Below are 19,420 nucleotides of genomic sequence, written 5' to 3'. Positions count from 1 at the left end.
TATTTGTTCTGAAGAGGAGTTAGTTTGAAATATTATGCTAATGTTCACAATTGATCCAGATGACCCTTTATTTCCATATTTTCACGTGACTTTGTGTTTTGAGTATTCAAGGACTGCTGCTGCTGCTGCTGCTGCTAAGTCACTTCAGTCGCGTCTGACTCTGTGCGACCCCATAGATGGTAGCCCACCAGGCTCCGCCGTCTCTGGGATTCTCCAGGCAAGAACACTGGAGTGGGTTGCCATTTCCTTCTCCAATTCAAGGACTAGGACTGCCATTAATAGCATTAACAAATTCATTCACCTCTGACCATTGTTAAAAAGACTTTGGCTTTTATTGTTAAGCATTTGTGTTCAGTTTATTTTGAGGAGAAAGTAAAAAAATACTTTGTTAATTGGATAGTATTACTGTTGAGTAATTTTTTTTAAAACAAAAGCAACATTTGTAGTAAAACATCACCCCGAAACTTTAAAAACTGAACGAATTTAATGTACACAAAAGTATAAAGACTAGTGAAATAAAACCTCTGTAAATCTCCTTTTCAGATTTAGCATTATCAAGAATTTGCTACACAACTTTTGTTTTCCTGAAATACTTTATGGCAAATTCCTGACAGTATTTGTGTATACTCCCAACATGCATCTTTAAAATATAAGAGCAGTTTCTTACCTAACCAGAGTGACTCCTTCATACTATTTAATACCCAACTCATATTCAGATTTCTTCATTTGCCTTGAAAATTTCAAGTAAGGTCTATATTATTTTGCTGGTTATATCTCTGGAATGTCTCTAATTTAGAACAGTTATTCCCTTTTACTGTCTTTCTCTCTCTTATAAAACGTATTCTGTATTTTAGTTGTGTCTGTTTGCTGCTGTTTAACTCAATGGTTCTCAACTTCCCATCCCTAGAATTTTTTGTTTTTGTTATTTCCTCCAAGGGGACATTTGGCACTGTCTGGAGATACTTTTGGTGTCACAACCTGTGATAGGATTGCTATTGGCACCTAGTAGGTAGAGGCCAGGGATTCTGTAAAACATCCTGAAGCATGTAGGACAGCTCCCAACAACCAAGAATTATCTGGCTCATAATGTCAGCAATGCCAAGATTGAGAAGACCCTAATTTGTTACAGATACTTGCCTTAATAATTTTTATAAACTAGAAGTTAATTCAAGGAGGCAACAGTACTTCATATATTTTAGTGGTGGTACTGTATATTTTATATTGCATAAATCAGGGGCATATGATGTTTAGTTGTCTCACTTTTTGTAAGTAAACATTGGGTTCAGGTGATGGCAGCTTTATCCCTTAAATATAGAATTTAAAGTTAGCTTTTCTGGAGCGAAGTGAAACAGCAACCTCTTTTACTGATAGAATATTGGAACTTGTTAATTGTATAACTGATCTCTTTTTGTTAGATGTTTAGAAACTTGCTGTTTAAATACAGTTCCTGTGCTTCTGTTTTCTCATCTGTATAAACTGAACCTGGTGATTTCTAAGACTATTGAATTTTGATGGTGATTTCTAAGACTTGTGCATTTTGTTCTTTGCATTAGACAAGAATTTGATGCACACACACCATTTTATAAAATATCCAGCTAGTCAAAACCACACATCCAAAGTAGTTAAGATATAATTTAAATTGTCATGCTTTGAATGTCGATAACTTTGACAAATTGTTTTCTTTAGGAAAGAATGAATTTAATAAGGACATTCATTTCCTTTTGTCTCTCCCCTGTTGATGAAAGTTATTTATACATTTCATCTAAGGAGTTTCAGAATATTTATGTGAATTTATTATTCAAACCATTTTTAATGTTCCAGAACTTAGCTGTGATTGAAAATGAATTTTTTTCTATAGAAATAATATAAAAATGAGTCAGGTTTGAATCTAGCCTAATTGTATTTTGGTTTTTAATCTGAGTTTCCTTAGCTAAGGACATGTTAAGGAGGTGTATGCCCATAACTTAGTTGACATTTGAATGAAGAGTTACTTATTTTTGAATTTCTGTACTGCGCCTCCTTATATCTACATATTCTATAATGTCATTCAACAGTCTTTTCAGGTAGGAAGAGGAATTGGTGTTAAAGGAAGGAGTAGTCTTCTACTTCCTCTTCAGAACTCCTGTGACTTTTTTTCTCTCTCTCCCTCTTTTTACCTTATGCAGTTCTACTCTGTATTATTGTTATTGTATACTTTCATTCTCACATTAAAGAAGTAAGTTCCTAGATACAAGGCCTAATTTTACACATCTGATAGTAGTAAACAGCAGTATCTCTTACTCAAAGATGGTAATAAAAGTGTGTTTAATATATCAATGAACATAGCATTTTGTCATATCTGCTACCTAATACTTGACTTTTCTATATCTAGAAAATATACCATTAAATAACTACCTCTCCCTTCTCCAAATACACTACAGCCTTTTAGAATCTGAAAAGAAAGGAGCCTCAAACCATCTCTTATTTATTCAAGAATTATTTGAGTCCTCACAATGAGATAGGTATCATTCTAGTGGCTCCATACCAGCACTCCAAACAAATTCCCTATTTCTGTGGAGTTTAGATAAACAAAATGTGTGTGTATATATATATATATATATATATATATTTATTTATATATATTATGTGAAAAATTTATGACAAAATTATGCAGAATAAGCACTTAGAGATGGATGAGATAAGTTGCTTAGCTCTCATAGGTAGCAAATGAAACAGTAATGGTACCTAAGTCTTTAGATCTTGATGGTATCCTTGAAATTAGTTTCTTCTTCATAAATTGGGAGATAGGGCAGGATATAATAGACATCCATTCCTGTTCTTTTCTTTCATCATATGCCTTTAAAATAAATCTTTATAGAGCATTTCGTAGACATTTGAATCTACTGTTTTTTTAAAAATCGGGTTCTTCATATAGTAAAAATAGTGGGGGTTTCCCAGGTGGCTCAATGGTTAAGAATCCGCCTGCCAAGCAAGAGTTGAGGCTGGATGCCTGGGTTGGGAAGATTCCTTGGAGGAGAAAATGGCAACCCACTCCAGTATTCTTGCCTGGCAAAATCCCATGGACAGAGGAGCCTGAAGGGCTACAAGTCCATGGGTCACAAGAGTCAGACATAACTTAGCGACTATACAACAACAACAAAAAATAGTGGGCTTTAAAAATCAATGTAAGAGCTTTCAAAAACATTGATTTAGCTATTTGGCTGTGTGGGGTCTTAGTTGCGGCATGTGGGCTCTTCATTGTGGCACACGGGCTTCTCTCTAGTTGCGACGTATGGACCCAGTAGTTCTGGTGGCTAGGGCTTAGGTACTCCCCCTTCTTCAGTATGTGGGATCTTAGTTCCCCAACCAGGGATCGAGTCCCCTGCGTTGGAAGGTGAGATTTTTAACCACTGGACCACCAAGGAAATCCCTGTAGGAACTTTTATGGATGGAAATTTTCTTGGGATCCAGTGGTTAGTACTCCTGGCTCTCACTGCTGAGTGCGCAGATTCAATTTCTAGGCCGGGGAATTAAGATCCTTCAAGTTGCATAGCTAAAAAAAGAACTTTCATGGAATTGATTTAATAAAACATATTTCTGCACTTAGTATGCCTCATGAAAAGATTGAGGTGTATTTTTCTTAGCAAATTTTCATCAAACTTAGTTAAGATGTGGTATGGCATAAAGGGACCTTATATCAGGAAATTGCTTTTGATTGAGATTTAATACCAACTCCAATACTTTGGCCACCTCATGCGACGAGTTGACTCACTGGAAAAGAGTCATGCTGGGAAGGATTGGGGGCGGGAGGAGAAGGGGACGACCGAGAATGAGATGGCTGGATGGCATCACCGACTCTGTGGACATGAGTTTGAGTGAACTCCTAGAGTTGGTGATGGACAGGGAGGCCTGGCGTGCTGTGATTCATGGGGTCGCAAAGAGTCGGACACGACTGAGCGACTGAACTGAACTGAACTGACTGATGATCTAATTTGTAACTTTCTTATTTTTCCTATAGTAAATCCTGTATTCTAGCATGTAGAAATTTTATGCTTGTCTGTTTGAGTGTACTCCGGGAGTTGGTGGTGGACAGGGAGGCCTGGCGTGCTGTGATTCATGGGGTCGCTGAGAGTCGGACACGACTGAGCGACTGAACTGAACTGAACCAATACTGTATTCCTTCTCCTCCTTTTTTCTTATACCAGTTAGTTATTTTGGTCAAAATCCCTTTATACTTTTTTTTGCATGCATTGTCTCCTTTGAACTGTTTTAGTACCTTTGCTCTGGTACTTTTGATTTGGCACTCTGCACTGCTCTGTGGCTCAGATGGTAAAGAATCTGCCTGCAATGCAGGAGACCCAGGTTTGATTTGCTTGGAGAATTCCATGGACAGAGGGGCCTGGCAGGCTACAATTCATGGCATCGCCGAGTCAGGCACAACTGAGTGACTAACACACTTTCACTGTTCTTTGATACCTTTTGTTTTCTAAAACATTAATTTGAAATATTTAATTTTTCATCTGTTCCTTTTACCTGTGTACATTTTTTTCGTGGTTTTTACTCTTTTTTTTTTGTCTTCTATTGTGTTGAACACTTAAAGTTTATTTAAAAAGTTGTTTTTTTTAATCTCCTACCTATCATAGCAGTTGTTATACATTTTTAAAGTTAATATACAGCAAAGTTTTGGAAGGTTTTCAGAGATTTAGAGATTATTTTCAGAATATGCTCTGTGTATTTATATTTGAAATATTAGAAATATGAAATATTTCATATTAAACTGCATTAGTTTAAGGGAAATTTTGAAAGAAATATCTCCCCCAAATTTAACATGGCGTGCTATGATTCATGGGGTCGCAGAGAGTCGGACACGACTGAGCGACTGAACTGAACTGATGTATAGATTAAAATTAGGATTTATGTCTGATTGCTAAACAGGTGACTTTCAAAGATGGAATGATACAGAGTTTCCGATGTTACGTTGGTTAAGAGTTTATTTCATTTTAGTTATTACAGTGTTAAAAGTACTTTAAACTTGTGAAATAAATTTTCCCAATCGTGTTAATGATATTTTATATAATAACTATCACATTTTTATTAGCAAACTAAAAAAAAAAATACATCTTTCTACCTATTCATAAGTAGCACTATGACAAGGGATGTCAAAATAAAATTTTCCCCTTAAAAGTCTTAAGAGCTGCTATTTCTAATTCTTTACGTTTCTTTTCATTGAGTCTGGTATATGTTACTGTATCAGTGGTTTTCATTGTATGATCTGCAGCCCTCTCAAGTTCTCAGAAATCAATTTAGAATGTTCAAAAGGTCAAAATAGTTTTTCATCACTGTACTAATATGTTACTTGCCTTTTTACTGTGCTGATGTATTTGCACTGATGATACAAAAGCAATGGTAGGTAAAATTGCTGGCTTCTTAAGACCATGGCATCAAATTGTACTAGTATCATTGTATTTATCATTGCCATATACTCAGAGTTATAAAATTAAAAAGCCACTTTCACCTGAAGAGTAATCTTGATAAAGCAGTAAATATTAATTTTTTGAAATCTCCTTATATGATTACATATCCTATTAATATTACTATGTGATAAAATGGGATTTACACATAAAGCACTGCCATTGACAGACACACTTTGTCTATCAGACTTTAGACATTTGGCAAATGTTCTCAAAAATGATCGAAGTGAGCCTATCACTTTAAGGAAAACAGTCAGTATTTGCTATTAGTGATAAAATTAAGCTTACAGGCATAAATTAGAATTTCAGAAATTTTATTTACCCGAGCTTCACAGCTTTGCAGTACTTAAAAACTTTTGTAATGAAACCAGTAGTGATATTAATGATGTGATTTTTGATATTGTTGGAGAAGGAAATGGCAACCCACTCCAGTATTCTTGCCTGGAGAATCCCATGGACAGAGTAGCCTAGCAGGCTACAGTCCATGGGGTTGCAAAGTCAGACACAACTGGAGCGACTAACACTTTGATATTGTAGTTTGATTTTGAATTCGGTAAATATTAGCAAATATAACCCCTAAGGGAAGTCTTTGGGAGCAGCGCAGTACTTTATAAGTATATAAGGTTGTCCTGAGAACAAAAGATTTGAGAACAGCTGATTTAAGTCTTCTACTGAAGTCAAACATGTCTAAGTATTAACATCATAACCTCCCTCACCCGCTACCCTTCCCCCATGAAAATAGACGAACACCTATGATTTCAGTAAGGAAAACAAATAGGTTACAGATGATATGAATAATACATTCTTAAAATATTCTACAAATTTAATATTCTACTTTGAACTGTGAGCTTATATATTCCATTGAAATTATTTAGGATTGCATTGTATTTATCTTTGATACTGACGTTAAAATATTTTTCTCTTCTTCCTTTTTCTTCTGTTTGTTTCTCTTCCCATTTTTCTTTTCTCCTTTCATTTCTCCCTTCCTTCCTTTTTTGGTATTTGTTTTCTAGGTGGAGTCTTTCATTTTGGATCAAGATGATTTGGAAAATCCAATGCTGGAAACGGCTTCCAAGTTACTTTTGTCAGGTACTGCTGATGGTGCAGACCTCAGGACAGTAGATCCAGAAACACAAGCTAGACTGGAAGCTTTACTAGAAGCTGCAGGTAAGTCTGCAAACTTTACATATATAATAAGCCTACCTAATTTTCTAAAGTTCGTATGACTCTTAAAAATTCTAGTTGTTATAAATGTGTGTTCTTAGATATTTAGTATAAGACTATTCATAAAAGTTAAGGATTACTTTCTGGAGAATTACACGGAACATTTCATAAAAGCACGTTTTCATTGCCAAAATACAATTGACAGGTTACTGTAAACCTTATAAACAGATTTCATATACGGTCAGTTTATATTCATCTTGAATTCCATTTTTGCAAATTCATCCTCTTTATAAAATGTATTTATATCCCCATATTAATACTCACAGCACTGTCTTTCATAGAAATGCGCAGAACAGTGAAAATTTTGAGTTATACTATGTGCATGTTTTCTGCTGAGGTGAAGCTCTCTGCCTTCTTGTGTCAGCTCTCATAATCAAGTGTCCTTTCCACAATCTACTTTGGGTTACATTTTCCACATTTTTGTGCCTTTTGTTGGTAATTTCACTGTTTAAAATGGCTCCCGAGTATAATGCCACATCTAGTGTTCTAAATGTGAGCAGGCTGTGATGTGCCTTGTGGAGAAAATAGGTGTATTAGATAAGCCTTTTCAGCTTGAGTTACAGTGCTGTTGCCTGTGAGTTCAGTGTTAAAGAATCAAGTATAATATATTAAAAACACACATGAAACAAGCTTATAAATTGACTGGTTAATGCAGATGCTCAGGCCAGAGTCTTTCAAGCACCTAGCCCTGTATTTCCTTTTGGAGGAGTGGTTCAGTATTCATTGAGTGTTCCCAGTGATTTTACGGAACATAATTACCATGAATAATAAGAATTGACTGTGTATAATTCCTTCCACTTTTGGGGTTATACACTGTTTTTAAAACCTTGTAAAGTGAAGGAAATGAAAATTGTGAAATTATTTAAAAATATGTCATAAGAGTAACAGGGAATAATTCTCCTGAAGATGAAGAGACTCAAATTGAATACAAGAGAGCTGTTTGTTTTCTCTTGTCTGAAGAAGCAAAACCAGGTTTAAAGATGCTACATGAAAGTAGATTTCAGCTGAAAGGAGCTATCTTTGGAGATAGAATTCCTTTTTATAGAATGCTAATAGTTGCTTTGTTTTTCTCATCTTTGTGTTTATTCCCATTTTTCCCCGTTTTCTTTATAGTAGCTAACAATCAAGATATCAGCTAAGCTGAGTTCTCAACTGTAGGCTGTAGAAGAAAATTCACTTCCAAGTTTATTATGTTGGTAGCAGAATTCAGTTCCTTGGAATTGTGGAACTGAGATCTTGATATTCCTACACTGTCAACTGGAACTGCTCTGCTGTATAGCAAACCTGTTTGAGACTGTCCACATTTCCTTCATCTTCATATCAGCATGGCATGTAGAATCCTTGTGCTTTGAATCTCTGACTTCTTTTCTCTCACCAGCTGTAGAAATTTCTTTGCTCTTCCTGGGGTCATGTTTGATAGGGTCAGGCTCACCCAGATAACCTTGTTATCTTTAGGTCAGCTATTCCATGGGGAAAGTGAAAGTGAAAGTCACTCAGTCATGTTGACTCTTTGCAACTCCATGGACTATTCAGTTCATGGAATTCTCCAGGCCAGAATACTGGAGTGGGTAGTGTTTCCCTTCTCCAGGGGATTTTCCCAACCATGGATTGAACCCAGGTCTCCCGCATCGGAGGTAGATTCTTAACCAGCTGAGCTACAAGAGAAGTCCAAGAATACTGGAGTGCGTAGCCTGTCCCTTCTCCAGTGAATCTTCCAAATTCAGGAATCAAATCGGCGTCTCTTGCATTGCAGGCAGATTCTTAACCAACTGAGCTATCAGGGAAGCTAATCATGAGGTTAAAAATCTGTCACATTCACAGTCCCAAAGATTATATACAGTGTGTACACCAGAGCTGGGTATTCTTGGGACCATTTTAGAGTCCCTAGTATACCAATGATTGTACAGAAGCCACTCCATTTCTTTGAAACCCCAGATGTCAATATCTTCAAGTCTTTTCTCTGTGGCTGTTTAATTTCTTTCCTGTTTTTGTCTAGGCTTCCCTGGTGTCTTAGGTGGTAAAGAATTTGCCTGCAATGCAGGAGACCTAGTTTGATCCGTGGGTCGGAAAGATCCCCTGGACAAGGGAATGGCAACCCACTCTTGTATTCTTGCCTGGAGAATCCCATGGTTGGAGGAGTCTAGAGGGCTACAGTCCCAGAGCCGAACATGACTGAGCAACTAACATACAACACACACACATTTTTGTCTAGTGAAATAGAAATGCTGGCTGCCAGTGTTTTGAGAGCTGAGAGTAGAAAGAGGGCCAAGGATCTCACTGTTTATCGTGCATAAACTCATCTGATCCTCATTTTCAATTTAGTATTATCTCTTCTTCATCTATACTTGATGTGTCCTAGCCCAGGGTCTTTCTGGTTTAGTTTGTTTAGAGAACAGTCATCTGCTGTGCAGTTTGTGGATAGAGTCTTAAATGTCTAAATGCTCCTCATAGGTTTCATCCAGTCTCTCTGTTTTCCAACCCAAACCTCACCCTTGTACCTGGAACCTGTATATAGCTACAGGGCCGATCACCTTGTTTCTCTTGATTATCTGTGGTTCTGTTTTACTTTGTTTTGCCAAGTCAGTTACATCTCCTCTTTACTTTGTATTCATTAATATTAGCTTTGATTTATAAATTTCTTCTACTTTTATCAAAGATGAAGTTCCTGTTATATTTTAGTTTTCCTCTGAGTAAGTTCTAAGAAGAAAAACAGCAGAAATAATTATCTTAATCTTGAAATAAGAAATCTAATCTTTTAATTCACCTTTTCTCTGAAGTTATATGGTTCTGTTGTTCAATTGATAAAGTGTCCTAACTTGGAAAAAATAATCTGGTCATGTATCTTTTATTTGATCTCAACTGATTAATATCTAATAATTGAATAAGACTAGTAAAAAATATCACCGTAATCCAGAATGGTGAGATTAATTTTCAATCACTATTTATTTGAAAAATTGCTATATATTTCTTAGGTTACTTCCTAGTTATTTTTATAAAATAGATATCTTATGAAGATACAAGAAGTTCATAAAAATTTAATATAGAATATTTTGTTTTCAATGTTATTTCTTTTTAAAATGGGAATTACTTTCTACTGATCCAGATGTATTCTCTTGTTTAATGGTTCTGTTGCTGTCATTGACAAACAGTTGTTAAATAGCCAGTGAGAGCTGGCTAAAATTTTGGCACTAATTTTCTCCTGTGAGAATGCATCTGTAAGCTTGGTCTTAATAATGTTAGGATATTTAACTAACCACAGATGTCTTATTGACTAAATACTACTATAGCAGATTTAGACTATAGCTGGCTTTTGATATTAGTAATAGGAATTATACAGTAGGTATCTGTCTTATCAAACTAAGACTGTTTTTATTCTTTGTACATCTTGATTATAGCAGACACTAAATTTGATTGCTTCTTACATTTGTTATGTCTAAAATCAGAAAGACTTCTTGCCAGATTTATTCCATAAGATGTTATATTTCATATCTTGGATTTTTCAGAAAGAAAAGCAAATGCATGTAAACTTTTTATAAACTTCAAACACAAACTTATATGATATTTTTGAGCCTTTCCACTATTAAAAGAAATCTGTTCAAATATGTTTATTATCATCATTTCGGAGATCTTTTTGGTCTTTGTCTTAGTTTGTTTTAAAACTTATATTTGATTCATTTGGGAGTCTTCTTTAAAAATGTAGGTTGTCAGTTGGTAATTTTGGGTTCTGAGATTCTACATTTCTAACAAACTCCCAAATGACAGTAATGCTTTTTGTTTATGAACCATGTGTTGAGTAGTGGGGTTCCTTAATATCCCTTATAACGTTAGATATTTTATCTTCAAGTTAGAGCAAAGGTTCTTAAATCCTGGCTGTACATCAGCATCTCCTTAGAGTTTTTAAAATAGGTAGATCGTTAGGCCTCACTTTTACCTGAATTATATCTTTAGATATAGGAGATCTCAACATCTGAATTCTTGAAAGGCTTCACTGATGCGCAGCCTGTATTAAGCACCACTGAGTTAAAATAGTAACTAAGTTGGAGATCAGCTTGCTTTATAGTAATATCTAGAATAATAAGTTATGTCTCATGTGCATGGTAACTAACCATTTCTGCTTTTGGAATTTTTTTTAAAAAATTTGCTATTCTAAATATCTTTTTTAGACCTGATGCGTTTAGACATGATTTTGGGTGTGTGTATTAAGTTGTAGTTGTAATTTGAAGCAAATAGATACTCACAGGTAGGTTATCTTTTATGTAGCCTGTAATGTCTTTTCAGGCCATTTTTTGGTCACAAGTGGTAGTAGCCCAACTAAATATTCTTAAGCGAAAGTGGCCATATACCAAAAGTGTGGGGCTGGTGCTAGCTTCTGGCACTGCTAGAATCAATGAATCAAATATAACTTTATCAGTAATATTTCCTTTGCATTTCTCTGCTCTCCTCTATGTTGACTTATTTTGGGTAGTTTTTTTCTCATTGTGGTGATAAAAGTGGCTAAATAGCGCTTGGCAGTTTGGCAACCTTTAAACATAGGTTCCTCTTCTAATATGTAGCAAACCTCTACGGATACCAAGTTGTTCCAGCATATACCAGCAACCCATTTCTAGAACCAGAGAGTCACAGAGTTGAGCATGTATGGACCACATAGAAGGAGTAAAATTATTAGACAGTTGGAGAACAGTGCTTTCCCAAGATTCTAACCAGGCAATATATATCTGTCCATTTGGAAGTTAACATAAATAATTAAGTAACTTGAATTTTGCTTTGTTTCTCCTTTTGGCTATATCCAAACTGGTGTGAAAATAATATAATAGGAATAGGCAAATTATCTACGGCTGATGGTAAAGCCTTTGCAGATCCTGAAGTGCTTCGGAGGTTGACGTCATCTGTTAGTTGTGCGTTGGATGAAGCTGCTGCTGCACTTACTCGTATGAGAGCTGAAAGCACAGCAAATGCAGGGCAGTCGGACAAGTAAGTATATTTCTACTATGATGAGTATAAAAATATTTTCTTAAAGATAATAAAAATAGCTAACATTTACTGAGCATATATTTATTTTGTGCCTGACACTGTACTAAATAACCACTTTACATTTGATACCTTGTTTATACTTCAAAAAACCTTAGGTATAGATTTTATTTTTATTTACATTTTACTTATGCAAAACTGAAAAGAAGTAACTTAATCAAGATTTAATCAAGATCAAATAAATAAACAAGTAGCAGAGCCAGAACACACCTATCTGTCTGACTACAAAACTGACTTCTTAGCCTATATGTTATAAAAGACCTGTTGCTGATTTAGATTTTTTTTTTTTTAATGTTTTCCTGACAAAGAAGTCAATGATTTCTAATTAGTCATACCATTTTCCACTTCATGTGCATGAGACAAAAAAAAGTGAAAGATGCTCAATCATGTCCCAGTCTTTATTATCCCATGAACTGTAGCCCGCCAGGATCTTCTATCCATGAAATTCTCCAGGCAGGAATACTGGAGTGGGTTGCCATTACCTTCTCCAGGGGATCTTTCCGACCCAGGGATCGAACCCTGATCTGCATTGCAGGCAGTTTCTTTATGGTCTGAGCCACCAGGGAAGCCCACTTCATGTGTATGGTGGGTGGTGGTGGTTTAGTCGCTAAGTGGCGTCTGACTCTTGCGACCCCATGGACTATAGCCTGCCAGGCTCCTCTGTCCATAGGATTCTCCAGGCGAGAATACTGGAGTGGGTTGCCATTTCCTTCTCCATTCATGTGCATAGTTCTGACCATTTTGAAGGGATGATTTGTTTGTTTTTGAATGTTCAAAAATTTTATAGATCTAGTTTCCATAACTTGAATGTGATTGTGTTCCAAGGATGTTATCTTTCTATGTCCTGTAGTTCCTTTTATGTAATACTTCACATTTAGTAAGAACTCAGTAAATATTTTGTGACTTAGCCTTTTAAGTTTTTCTAATGATGTTATGCAATTAAAAAAAAATCACGTCATCTTGTATATAAAACAATTATGGACAGTATAGTTAAAAATATAATGCCAGGGAAGCAGCTGGAAAAGAACCATTAATAACATGTTACTGTCTTGATTCCTCAAAGGCTTCTTTTTTCCCTTTAATTAAAAAGAAGCCATTAAACCATTTTATTTACAGTTGACCCTTGAACAACACAGGTCTGACCGCACAGGTCCATTTATACACAGGTTTTTTTTTTTTCTTTCTTTCTTTCTTTTTTTGGCTGCGCTGCAGAGCTTGTGGGATCTCAGTTCCCTGACTAGGGATTAAACCCGGGCCACAGCAGTGACTGCCAAATCCTAACCTCACTCCCATCACAGGATTTTTTTGATAATAAATACTGTACTGGTGCACAGTCTGTGGTTGGTTGAATATATAGATACAGAAACACAGATATAGAGGAACTATAGACACAGAGGAACTACATATATGGAGGGCTAACTTAAGTTATTTGCAGATTTTCAACTGAGTGGAGTGTCGTTACCCCTCACCCCCATGTTGTTCAGGGGTCAACTGCATTTTAGCCATTGCCTTTAAACAGTTGAGGAAATAGGAATATTCTTTTGTGTATGAATTTAGAGAATAAAAAATAACATTCAAGAATTGTCTTTTGTATAATAGAATTTTTAAGACTGAAGGAGAGGTCCTAGAATATTAGCAAGAGTGAATTTGCTGTTTCTTTTAACTCTGTCTTCATTCATCTAAGTTTTTATTAATTTATTTTACCATCCTTCTCATTGATTGACTCTAGTTAACCTCAGGTTCTGTTCCTTAGTTACCATTCAGTTTTACTAGCCTACAATATTATTGATATTCTTTAGATGTTTTTTAATGTGGTGCCTTCTAAGACTGGCAAGAGAAGAGATTTTAAAAACCTTGAAGAGTGTAGTTCAAACAGGAAATAGGAAAAATAAAGAGTCATTGATTCTTTGGCATTGAAAGTACTAGAAGTGATCAGCAAAACAGTAGAGCATGTTTGTGACAGTCGTATTTGTTCAGCAGAGTTTGAGAAACAAGGGGAGTGTAGTGATGCTATGTGCCAGATTTTACATTAGTTAAGTGTGGAGCCATGTGCCAGATTTAACATACATTTTGCTTGGAAGTTCTGAAGTTCAGCTGTTGCTAGAGTAGTTCATGAAAGCTGTTTTAAAGCTAACACACCTAAGGAAATTGAGCAAAAGTTCAAATGGGAAAATAGAGGAGGGTCTGTGCCTGAGGGGAAAAGAAAGAATGAGAGATCACCTAAAAGGGAGAAAAGAGTGTGTTTTTTTTACAGGATATGTTACGTGGAAGAGATTTGTCCTGAACTTATTTAAAGGTGATAGAGAACAGAGACTGTCAGTGCCTGTAAAATGCAAGATAAAGAGAGAAACTTACTAAGTGCTGTTTAAGACTTTCACTTTGGCAAGGGTCAGTACAGTTAACAAGGGACTTTGGCCAGAAAACATTGAATGGAAAAGTGCTAAGGTAGTGTTTGGGGTTGGAGGTCATGTTGCATTTTTAATTATCAGGGAAATCCACACATAGAAGGTGGTTTTTTAGCAGACTTGAAATAGATAAGGCAATGATCTGTGCCGAAAGAAGTTCTCTTGTCAGGGGGATAGCAAATACATGAATCTTGGACTCACAGCCTAACTAGCATGTTTAATGAAAAACATGAAATCCAACTAGGCTAAAGTGAAAAGAGTAAGAGTAAGAATAGTAGGTGATGAAACCAGGGAAGTAAAAGGAGTATGAGATCCTCCCACTGGACAGGATAAGAATTTAACTTTTACTCTGAGTAAGGTTAGAGGCCGGTGGAGGATTCTGAGCAGTGGAGTGACATGATCGACTTCCTTTTGAAACAAAATCTCTGTGGTGCCATCATTGAAAAGAGCCTGTAGGAGAGCAGAGGTAAAGGCAAGGAGACTGCTTAGGAGACTTTACCATGATCATGGCCAAAGATGCTGTTGAAACTGAGTGATAGTGATACTAGGGGTATGGAAAAGAGGTTATCCTTGGATGCCTTTAGTACCTAAAGTGACAGGGCCATGTGTTATTAAGAAGATGCAAGAATTGAGGTTTATTTTAAATAAAGAGAACATTAATTAAGAGACTTGGATTTAGTGTTTTGCTAAGAATGAATTTTATCTGTAAGTGAAAGAATCATCAGAAATGTACATAATTGGAATTCTTATGGGCGATTTACAGGGCAAACACTTACACCCTCAGTCTAATTTTCTGTTGTTCCACCACTTCTTCGACTCTCCTTTTTGCTTGAATTAAGTCTTTGCCTTACCTGCATGTTTTTCATACTTCCCCAAAATGTGATGGTATAAGTAAATACTTCGGAAAAAAAAAAATCTGCTTATCGGTTATTTATCACTTCCGTTCAGTCACTCAGTCACTTATGTCTGACTCTTTGTGATCCCATGGACTGCAACATCCAGGCTTCCCTGTCTATCACCAACTCCCAGAGCTCGCTCAAACCCATGTCCATTGAGTCAGTGATGCCAGCTAACCATCTCATCCTCTGTTATTCCCTTCTCCTCCTGCCTTCAATTTTTCCCAGCATCAGGGTCTTTTCCAGTAAGTCGGCTTTTTGCATTGGTAGCCAAAGTATTGGAACTTCAGCTTCAGCATCAGTCCTGAATGAATATTCAGGACTGATTTCTTTTAGAATTGACTGGTTTGACGGGACTGATTTCTTTTAGGATTGACTGGTTTGACGGGACTGATTTCTTTTAGGATTGACTGGTTTGATCATGCAGTCCAAGGGACTCTCAAGAGTCTTCTCCAGCACCATAGTTATTTATAGATTAGTCCAAAGTACATGCTCAAAACTTTCCTGTCTCATTTCCCTTTACTTAATTGAAGAACCCAGATAGGCCTTTATAATTAGTGAAAGTTTTACCCATTTCATTAAATTTTATAAAATTTTTCTAGTGGCTGAGCTTTGCAAACAGAATTATAGTTGTAACTCAAATTTTTCTTCGTGTGATTTTCTATACAATTTTATGTTTTAAATTTTGGGTTTTTTTTCCCCTACAAATAGTAAATAAGACTGTCTTTCAGTTACATGACTGAAAACAGTTTGTAATGTTGATAATTTTAATTGAGTGACTTTTATATGTAGATTTTAAAAACTCAGGCTTCCCTGGTGGCTCAGAGGTAAGGAATCTGCCTGCAATGAGGGAGACCTGGTTCCCTGGGTTGGGAAGATCCCCTGGAGAAGGTAATAGCTACCCACTCCACTCAGTGAACCGAATCATTTTATTTTCTTTTTGTTATGAGTCATCTTGAGATAATCATTCTTATTTAGTGCTACTGTCCAGATTAACTTCAAAAATCAATACTTAATGCCAGGCAATTTTTTATTTTCTTACATCCTGATATCATAATATTCTTCTCCTACAGCCGCAGTTTGGCAGAAGCCTGTTCAGAAGGAGATGTAAATGCTGTGCGAAAGTTACTCATTGAAGGGCGAAGTGTAAATGAACATACTGAGGAAGGGGAGAGCCTTCTTTGTTTAGCTTGTTCTGCTGGATATTATGAGCTTGCACAGGTTTGTATTATCAAAATAAAACTCACAGGTTTTTGTTTGTTTGTTTTGTCAACATTTGGCCTGTGTATTAAGGAAATAATGAAATCAACCATCAGGCTCATTTCAAGAAATAGTTTTGTTAGATATATTTTTTGTTTATTGGCTTTTTTCTGAAATATGACTAGGTAGGTGTTAATGTAAATGTATGTTCAAGAAATTTTGATGAATATATAATTTTCTAATATCCTTTAAACTTTTTCTTTTGTAAGGTTTTGTTGGCAATGCATGCAAATGTGGAAGATAGGGGGATCAAAGGTGACATTACACCCCTAATGGCTGCTGCTAACGGAGGACATGTCAAAATTGTGAAGTTGCTGCTGGCTCATAAAGCTGATGTCAATGCACAGTCTTCAACAGGTTATGGATACCTCTTTTTCAGTATTTAAATCTTAACACCCTCTGTTAGTAATTAATTCAGATGAAAGTGCTCATTAGTGATGCTTTTGCAGTTATCAATACTGCAGATTTGTGTACGTCTGTGCATTAGGCTTAAAGTATATACGATGTGTTTTGAATGAAATATCTCCTGTTTTGTGTATGAGGGCTATCTTGGCCTTGTTTATATTAAACACTGACTGGGTTAGAAGGACCATTTTCTTAGACATAAAGAAGTATGGGCTACACCTCCCAAACCCAGGTTTTCTATTTATCAGGGAAGAAGGGAAGGGAAGATAGGGAGAAGAACAAGAAGGATATGCAGCAGAAGGTAGGTCTGTCATTGTCTACTGTTATTAAATTGTGGCCTACAAGAAAACGAAGACATTATGCTCCACCAGAGACAGAATGTTAATCTAAATCAATTTTTTTTTCTTTCAAATTGGGCATAGATGAATTTGTATCAAAGCTGTAAAATATATGAGAATATATTTTGTGCATTTCCTTCATGCGAGATTTTCAAATTTATTAAATATTTTAAATAATTTTAAATGTCTATAGGTTCTGATTTGAGGAGGTTTTAGGAATCCTTATTTTACCCAGAAGTTAACTTTTTTCCCCCTCTTAACATGGGAAATTTTTTATCATTAAGAGGGAATGTTTTTGAAATTATTTTAACTTTGACTACCAGTTAATTGATGTTTAAAGTTGTAGTAAAAGCAACATGTGATTAAAAGGACCATAGATTTAAGGGACTAGATCTGATTGATAGAGTGCCTGATGAACTCTGGACGGAGGTTCGTGACATTGTACAGGAGACAGGGACCAAGACCATCCCCATGGAAAAGAAATGCAAAATAGCGAAATGGCTGTCTGAGGAGGCCTTACAAATAGCTGTAAAAAGAAGAGAGGCGAAAAGCAAAGGAGAAAAGGAAAGATATAAGCATCTGAATGCAGAGTTCCAAAGAATAGCAAGGAGAGATAAGAAAGCCTTCCTCAGTGATCAATGCAAAGAAATAGAGGAAAACAACAGAATAGGAAAAACAAGAGACCTCTTCAAGAAAATTAGAGATTCCAAGGGAACATTTCATGCAAAGATGGGCTCGATAAAGGACAGAAATGGTATGGACCTAACAGAAGCAGAAGATATTAAGAAGAGGTGGCAGGAATACACAGAAGAACTGTACAAAAAAGATCTTCACGACCAAGATAGTCACGATAATGTGATCACTGACCTAGAGCCAGACATCTTGGAATGTGAAGTCAAGTGGGCCTTAGAAAGCATCACTACGAACAAAGCTAGTGGAGGTGATGGAATTCCAGTTGAGCTATTTCAAATCTTGAAAGATGATGCTGTGAAAGTGCTGCACTCAATATGCCAGCAGATTTGGAAAACTCAGCAGTGGCCACAGGACTGGAAGAGGTCAGTCTTCATTCCAATCCCAAAGAAAGGCAATGCCAAAGAATGCTCAAACTACCGCACAATTGCACTCATCTCACATGCTAGTAAAGTCATGCTCAAAATTCTCCAAGCCAGGCTTCAGCAGTATGTGAACCGTGAACTCCCAGATGTTCAAGCAGGTTTTAGAAAAGGCAGAGGCACCAGAGATCAAATTGCCAACATCCGCTGGATCATGGAGAAAGCAAGAGAGTTTCAGAAAAACATCTATTTCTGCTTCATTGACTATGCCAAAGCGTTTGACTGTGTGGATCACAATAAACTGTGGAACATTCTGAAAGAGATGGGAATCCCAGACCACCTGACCTGCCTCTTGAGAAACCTGTATGCAGGTCAGGAAGCAACAGTTAGAACTGGACATGGAACAACAGACTGGTTCCAAATAGGAAAAGGTGTACGTCAAGGTTGTATATTGTCACCCTGCTTATTTAACTTATATGCAGAGTACATCATGAGGAACGCTGGGCTGGAAGAAGCACAAGCTGGAATCAAGATTGCTGGGAGAAATATCAATAACCTCAGATATGCAGATGACACTACCCTTATGGCAGAAAGTGAAGAGGAACTCAAAAGCCTCTTGATGAAAGTGAAAGAGGAGAGTGAAAAGGTTGGCTTGAAGCTCAACATTCAGAAAAAAAAGATCATGGCATCTGGTCCCATCACTTCATGGGAAATAGAGGGAAAAACAGTGGAAACAGTGTCAGACTTTGTTTTTTTGGGCTCCAAAATCACTGCAGATGCTGATTGCAGCCATGAAATTAAAAGACGCTTACTCCTTGGAAGGAAAGTTATGACCAACCTTGATAGTATATTAAAAAGCAGAGACATTACTTTGCCAACCAAGGTCCGTCTAGTCAAGGCAATGGTTTTTCCCGTGGTCATGTATGGATGTGAGAGTTGGACTGTGAAGAAAGCTGATCGCCGAAGAATCGATGCTTTTGAACTGTGGTGTTGGAGAAGACTCTTGAGAGTTCCTTATACTGCAAGGAGATCCAACCAGTCCATTCTAAAGGAGATCAATCCTGGATGTTCATTGGAGGGACTGATGCTAAAGCTGAAACTCCAATACTTTGGCCACCTCATGCGACGAGTTGACTCACTGGAAAAGTCTCTGATGCTGGGAAGGGTTGGGGGCGGGAGGAGAAGGGGACGACGGAGAATGAGATGGCTGGATGGCATCACCGACTCTGTGGACATGAGTTTGAGTGTACTCCGGGAGTTGGTGATGGACAGGGAGGCCTGGCGTGCTGTGATTCATGGGGTCGCGGAGAGTCGGACACGACTGAGCGACTGAACAGAAAAGAACAGATGAGGTATATCTAT

The 19,420-nt window shown here is 36.7% G+C and overlaps 1 protein-coding gene across 5 annotated transcripts in view; it reads left to right on the top strand.

Moving 5' to 3' along the window:
• Positions 1-19,420, top strand: part of ANKRD17 (ankyrin repeat domain 17) — a 178,075-nt gene that overhangs the window by 75,851 nt on the left and 82,804 nt on the right. For all 5 annotated transcript variants that reach the window (XM_055434763.2, XM_055434762.2, XM_055434760.2 and 2 more), the window contains exons 2-5: positions 6,464-6,617; positions 11,489-11,645; positions 16,077-16,224; positions 16,473-16,620. In XM_055434763.2, coding sequence (XP_055290738.2) covers positions 6,464-6,617; positions 11,489-11,645; positions 16,077-16,224; positions 16,473-16,620 — 607 coding nt within the window. The remainder of the gene's footprint in view (positions 1-6,463; positions 6,618-11,488; positions 11,646-16,076; positions 16,225-16,472; positions 16,621-19,420) is intronic.

Source organism: Moschus berezovskii, chromosome 5 (assembly GCF_049115385.1).
Source record: "Moschus berezovskii isolate FMDL1 chromosome 5, NW_MosBer_1.0, whole genome shotgun sequence".
NCBI classification, from domain to species: domain Eukaryota; kingdom Metazoa; phylum Chordata; class Mammalia; order Artiodactyla; family Moschidae; genus Moschus; species Moschus berezovskii.
Note: the sequence above shows the minus strand (reverse complement) of the source record. Positions and strands in the feature narration are given on the sequence as shown.